Source organism: Eublepharis macularius, chromosome 5 (assembly GCF_028583425.1).
Source record: "Eublepharis macularius isolate TG4126 chromosome 5, MPM_Emac_v1.0, whole genome shotgun sequence".
Lineage (NCBI taxonomy): Eukaryota > Metazoa > Chordata > Lepidosauria > Squamata > Eublepharidae > Eublepharis > Eublepharis macularius.
Genome location: NC_072794.1, coordinates 18,146,743 through 18,153,876, shown reverse-complemented (window position 1 = coordinate 18,153,876; position 7,134 = coordinate 18,146,743). Strand labels below are relative to the sequence as shown.

General features: G+C 45.9%; 1 protein-coding gene across 1 annotated transcript; it reads right to left on the bottom strand.

The window, feature by feature from the left end:
- Positions 1-479: 479 nt before the first annotated feature.
- Positions 480-5,216, bottom strand: NRTN (neurturin). Its single transcript, XM_054981179.1, has 2 exons — positions 5,009-5,216; positions 480-928 (listed from the first exon to the last, which is right to left on the bottom strand). The coding sequence occupies exons 1-2, from the start codon at positions 5,193-5,195 to the stop codon at positions 480-482; spliced, it is 636 nt and encodes a 211-aa protein (XP_054837154.1). The 5' UTR covers positions 5,196-5,216.
- Between the last annotated feature and the right edge of the window lie 1,918 nt (positions 5,217-7,134).

Here is a 7,134-nt window from a genome sequence, read left to right as displayed (position 1 = left end):
CACGCCTCTCTCTCTCCTGTTTTGATATTCAAAGCTTTGGAATGAGCAAGTGTTTTCCTGACATTCCAACTGCACTGGGGACAAACCCCGTTCTGAGCAAGGGCAACCATCGGGTTAGAAATGGGGACATTTGACCAGAGACCTGCAGGGGTTTCCTTCTGCCGTTGAGCCTGAAGGTAACTCTTTCCAAATGGCATGAAAGGAGAAGCTGTAAGTGCTCGTAAGATCTTTTTATATCCCAACAGATAAACAGGCCCCGGGACCCAGCAGATGGTTCAGAGTTTCCCTGTTTCTCTGTGCATCCGTCTGCAGTACTGAGGTAGACTTAACACACCAATGGGCTGTTCAGCGTGAAGGTGTCTCTTTCCGCTCTTCGTCCATTCTCGTTCATCTTTGGACAGCCACACTCGTGTTGGCAGCCTCTGGGTGCTGCTCTGCGGGCAACCAGATTCTCCTGCTTCTCTTCTTCCTCCGCTCCTTCACACACAACCACATTCTTTGGCTGACACCTCGTTCACCGTGTAGTAACGGTTACCCGCGTCCAAGAAGGAGATGTCGTCATCGTATGCCAGGGGACGACAGCAGGGCCGAGCCCTCACTTTTTCTTTCTTGATCTTCCGCATCTTCCGCACGTTTCTCAAAGACAGGTCATAGTTCCGCACGGCTGAATCGCAGGTGCCACTGCAGTAGCGAAACAGCACCGTCTCGTCTGAAGTGTACCCCAGGCCCAGCTCGCTAACGGTAACCTCCAGTTCCTTGAGGGAGCAGGGCTTATGGCGAGCCTTGGCGCGCTTCATCCGGTTGCCGGCTTTGGTGAACAATGGCAGCTCGTGGCCTCCAGAGTTCATTGACTGGCTGTACCGCTCGATTAATGTAGAGATCAGCTGGCGGATTTCTCCCTCTGTGTAGCTCTCAAACAATGTGCTGTCTGAAATTAAAAACAGAATGGGCATGAGCAGTGGCAAAAAAAATTCTGACAAACAAAGGCTTGAGGGGCGGATTGAAGTCTAGGAACTTTAATTGAGAAATGAGTGCCCCAAAGATATTTCAGAGAGTCGCCAAAAGGTCGGAGTCCCACTGCTATCTACCACATTTCTGTCTCACCCTTCTCCAAAGAGTTCAGAGTGGCATATGTAGTTCTCTCTTCCTGTACTTTAACCTTACAACAACCCCATGAGGGAGGTTAGGATGAGAGAATGGAGAATAGCAGGATGGAAATTTGAATCTGGGCCTTCCCAGTTCAAGTCCAACCATTTAACTCCTACTATACCACATTGATCATGAGCTGATCATCCAGCTCTTCTGTCCATTTGTGGCTCTAGGTTAGACTTCAAATGAATTTGCTTTCAAAAAATTGTGTTTCGTGACATTTGGATATCCTGGGTTTAGAAGTCCTTGAGAACCTCCAGCTTCCTTATCTGACATGTGACAGGATTTAAAATCTTACTATTCCAAAGATCACTATCTTTTGCATTTTGTGTTCAGGGGAGGGACTACGGCTCAGTGGCAGAACATCTGTTGGTGCACAGAAAGTACCAACCTCAAGTGCCTCCAAAACGCTTGGCAGTAGGTGATGTGAAAGCCCTCTGCTGGACAGCCCCTGCCAGTTAGAGTAGACAATACTGACATATAGACCATGGGCCTGACTCAGCATAAGGCAGTTTCACATGTGTACGAGCAGCACATGAGGTTTCAACTACCCCAGCTGCCCAAATCTAAAACAACTGAGAGACGATGGCAAAGCTAAAGCACCTGAATTTTGCAATGAAAACAGTTCAGATTGGCAAGCTTGCACTTTGAACTCCAGACAGCCAGATCTGGATCGGTCCCCCATCTGTCCTCAAAAAGGGTTAGAGGCACATTTCCTTGGTGCCTGACCTGCATGCTGCAGTGATTGACATGCTCACAGTGATCTTCCTAAACACACTAAGCGTGGAGATCAGAGAGCATGGAATCAGGGCTTAAAACAAAAACCCCTTGCTTAACATAGCATGCATTGAGCATCCAGTGTGCTGCATAAGGAGCCTGGACTTCATTTGCAAGGAGGATTTAATGACTTGCACGAAGCCTCCGGAGGCCCTCTAAACAGGCTGATGGCCGGAGGCATTCCTTCATTCCCAGCCCAGGACTAAAGAACAAAGGCCCTCCATCCGATTCCAATGACCGTTCCGTGCCAGGAATATGCTAGAGCCAATTTGGAAAAGAATTCGGAATTCTGAGTTGGGTTTTTTTGTGTTTGTTTGCTGGATCACCCCTTTGCATGGTAAGGGTCACTCTAGTAGGACTAGGGCGGGGGCACAGGGGGCACCATAAAAGTTGGGTCCTTCCACTGGCTGTCCACCTCAAAAAAATGGGATGAGAAAAAGTTCTCTTTCTTATTTCATTTCATAGTTGTTCATTTTGGGATTTTGTCAATAGTTACAGTGTTCCTTTTTTCTAGGAAAAAAATATATTAATTAGACCACAAGCTGATTGATACTAAAGGAGGAAATGTTGTAGGTGAAGAACTGTAATGAATAATAATATGCTTATTATGCTTTTTACTTTTTTTATTTTGTATGTAGGCCACTGTTGGCTCTTTGTAGTTGTGTTTTTGTTATGTTTTACTTTCCTTCTTTGCTCTCTCTTTTAACTTTTCGACAATGAAAATAAAAAATAATTATATACAAACAAACCAATTATAGTGTTCCACTTTTCACTATTGGTTTCATAGAGTCATCTTCTCTACAAATGCATATTATGTGGATTTTAGAAGCAATGTGTATGGTGTTTATATGCCAACATACCTTTATATGTCAAATATGAATTATAATGCTGATTTATTAACATGCAAATAATGTTGGGAAATGCATACATTTTATGGGGACAGGATTCTGCACAAGGAAGCAAGAGTGGAAAAGAGCAAGAGTGCAGTAGCACCGATAAGACTAACAAAATTTGTGGTAGGGTAGGAGCTTTCATGAGCCACAGGTCACTTCTTCAGATACTGCTAGAATGTGAGTCCATTCGTTCTTACATCTTGGAGAGTGGAGTGATTACAGATGTTGAATGATAATAGCTGGTGAATGACAAAGGCAGGCGTGATGCTAATTTCTTCACACTCACTACCCCTTCTGCATATGCCACCCTATTCAATCATGCCCACCATTGTCATTCGTTGGCTATTATCATTTGGCTTCTGTAATCACTCCACTCTCCAAGAGATAAAGACAGATGGACTCACATTCTAGCAGTATCTGAAGAAGTGAGCTGTGGCTCATGGAAGCTCCTACCCTACCACAAATTTTGTTAGTCTTATCGGTGCTACTGGACTCTTGCTCGTTTCCATTGCTACAGACAGACTGACACAGCTACCCATCCTGAAGGAAACAAAAAATGCAACAAAAAAGAAATCACAGCTTTGATTTACAGAAGGGAGAAACGGAATTTGGAACTGGGATTTGGGGAGTTGATACAGTAGGGTTGTGAAATTAGAAACACTCTCCAAAATGGCACCATAATGCTAATTTATAATGAAGCAATCCACCTGGCCATATAGTAGGTGAAAATATGATGTCATCACATCAGGTGACTGCTAGAGCTTTGCCATGGTGTGATGACATCACTTCCAGTTTTGCGTCAGAACTGATGTTGGCACAATGCTGAAGTTCTTGTTCCTGCCCCCAAATTCTCCCACCTAGAGGCTGGCAACCCTAATCCAGAGTTTTCAAAAATTGGTCTCATCATCTCCCCATTATCAAAACTCAGGGGACTTCTCCCCTTTTGGTTCTGCATGAATCCCTCATTTTGATGCTCGAGGAATCTGTTACATCACAGAAACAGCTTTATTTAAGACATTTACAGGAAAATCCTAAACAGAGTTACTCCAGTCTAAGCCTATTGACATCAATGGCCTTAGACTGGAGTAACTCTGCTTAGGATTTCACAGTAATGCATTTAAGGCTTTCTCCTAAAAGGTTCATTTATGTCTCTATGTTGAAAGGTATTCAATGATCCGATCACAGCTAAAGCGGAGTGGTAGAAGAATTACCCACATCCAACCCAGGCAGATCAGAAGGTCCTAGCAGAGATGCAACAGGCACCCACCTCTGTGAGTGATGATTTTGTTCCTGCATGATTCCCTGAGTAATAAGAAATCAAGAAGAAATACTAATTAAATTAATAAGGAACAGTGTATTTCTCACAGTAGACTTTGAGAATTATTGGGCTGTTTTTAGTTTAATGGCAGATATATCATAGCCCAAAGGGTGACCATCATTCTCCAGAATTCTCCCACCAGGAAGCTTATAAGTGGGGCTTGAAGGTCTTTCAGTTACAGCTAACTTTCTTCCATAGGGGGCACCTTTGTGCATGAGAGCATGTGTGCACTGATTAAACCACAGCAACAAAAAAAAAAGGTCTCCTTATCACATACTGATTCCTTTTTGCAATATGATTTAACTGAAGCCCATGTCCATGCGGATTAAACAGCTGGGCAAGAAGGAACCATTTATGATATGAATGATTATGAATGAGCTGCTGTAGGCATAGTGGTTAAATAGCTGGCCTCTGAGCCAGCACTCTGCTAGTTCAAATCCCAGTACTGCCATGAGCTCAATAGGTGGCCTTGGGTAAGCCACTCTTCTCAGCCCAGCTCTCTAACTGTATTGCAGGGATAATAATAACACCGACTTTGTCATCGCGCTGAATGGACACTAATCTGTCCACTCAGGGTGGTAAAAAGTAATAAGTACACTTCTGGGAATTTAACTGATGTGCATATGTACACATTGGTAACCTATATATAGAGGAATATATATGAATGGAAAACTATGGTAAACAAGGCATGTGTATGCCTCTGAACAAAATCAGAACATCAAAAGGGGGGGAGCAATGGCAGACAGCGAACATGTTGGTGCTACTGGGCTAATAAGACTGGGTGATTTGGAGCCCCAAAATCCGAGAAGAATTTCATGTCTGTCCCTGAGGAACTTCTGCCTCTCTAAATGAAGTGCTTGTAGTGGCTTACAATGGGAAATCAGCGAATTACGGCGTCCCAGAGCCCGCGGGAGTCTTCTCTGACCTCCAGGGAGCAAAGGAGACGATGAGGAAGAGCTGAATTTCTGGCTTCTGCTGAACAAGTCTCTACAAACCAAAATTGACAACATGGAGCTGAGGAGCATCGAGGCTATGGCTGCTGACTTCCATACCTTCATCTTAGACGAAGTCAGGACATTGAAATTCTGTAAAACAAGCACAAGAGAGACCTTGCATTATATCAGCCACTGCCCAGCCTCAGTCCCCTCCCTGTACCCCCCAGTGTCGGCAAAAGCCAAAGAACAAACACATAGGGTCCTCCCCCTCAGCCTCCTGCTGATTGCACTCAGGCTCCTCCCACTGCAGTAGGAGTCTCCACCTCCTGGCAGTGGCACACAGGCTCCTCCTCCTCTGCTAGGATTCTCAGTGGGATCCTCCTACTGCACTAGAAGTCTCCACCTCCTGGCGATGGCACCCAGGCTCCTCCCCCTCTGCTAGGATTCTCTGCCACCTGCTGATTGCACTCAGGCTCCTCCCACTGAGCTAAGAGTCTGAACCTCCAGTGTATGGCGCATAGCATAAGCTTCTCACAGTGTTTTTGGCTATTCAAAGAGGAGCGTGGCTGCGGTTTAAATTCTGAAAAAGAAACCCTCCTGGGTGCTTACTTGTTGTGAAAACAACTGGCGTAAACATTGCGGCACATTTGGCGCTCCCCTGCATATGTTCTTGGCTTTTGACTTGCCAGGAATTAGCATCCGTGTTGATAATGATGTTGACGCAGCTAGAATTCGGCCGTCCCGTTGGTTACCAAACACTCCCCTAGTGCCTGAGGCCTGTCGGTCTCTCTCTCTCTCCCCCATCAACAAGGAGTTATAAACAGTAATTATTTGCATGACTCAAAGATGCCCCAGGGACTTGGAGGCAAGCAAAGTCCCCTGCCAACTTAATGACAGCCTGGAGGGAAACACCCCAGCTTAAAAGACAAGATGGTATTTTGGGGCTGGAGGAGAAGAGAAGGTAGCGTTCCTCTTTCCATTGCCATCACCCACCCCTGGGCCACCATGTGACACGGCACACCCTGTGCCCAGTGGCAGAATCCTGGAACTTGGCTTCAAATTAATTTGGAGACATGCCCTCCTGCTGCCTTGCCAAATGTAACTCAATTTCATATGCTTTTCAGTCTGGAAGCAGGGGAGGGAAAACAGCAGTGGAACACGCAATCCCAAGGCCCTGAGGGATCTTTTCGTGCTGCCCTCTGTGCCTGGAAATCTATTCCTGACCCCACGTATCCCCCTCCCTCGACCTCTCCCACACAGAATGGAACCCCATCCGAGAGCCTCATAGGTTTCATGCTCCCTCCAGTGACTCTGCCCTGTCTCCCACACAGCTCCCTATGTCAGGTACTGTCTCCTATGTCCCTGAGACTTCCTATTTCCTTAAAGGACCCTCTCATTTCTCCATTGCTGCCTTTATTCCTGGACCCCTTTCCAATATCTCAGAGACTGAACTCCTAGTCTCTTGAAGGACTCCATGTTTTCTCTCATGTCCAGAACCCCCTCCCAGGGCCCCATTTTCTCTGAAAAGCCTTTCCCCTTAATCCTTACCCCCACTGAAACCAACTCAGATCTGACTGCATGGCCTCACATTCCACCCCTGCTAAGCGTGCCTTCTTCTCTCCTGCCTCTCTTGGATTGCAGCCCCATGAGGCAAGGACCTCTGTGTGTGTGTGCTTTGAAAAGCCCTGGCTGTGTTGATAGTGCAATGTGGATCATAAGCCAGACCTTCTGGAAGCAACTTCTATAAATTAGTTTCAGAATGAAAAAGAGTAACCATTGCAATGCATCCCCCCCCACCCCCTCCAAAGCAGGCATTCCATTGCGGGCCTCAGACAAACGCAGTTTACAAGGCCAATATCTTTAGCTAACGCTAGACACCACAATAGGGGACAAGACATCAGAGACAAGATTGACGTTTCACAATGAAAGAAAAAGAAGAAAAGTCATGCAGGATCAAAACAAGAGTCCGTTTAGTCCAGAATCTCGCCTCCTGCAGTGGACTGACAGATGGCACAATGAGAATCCTGCAAGCAAGGCAAGAAGGCAACTATTCTCCCCTGTT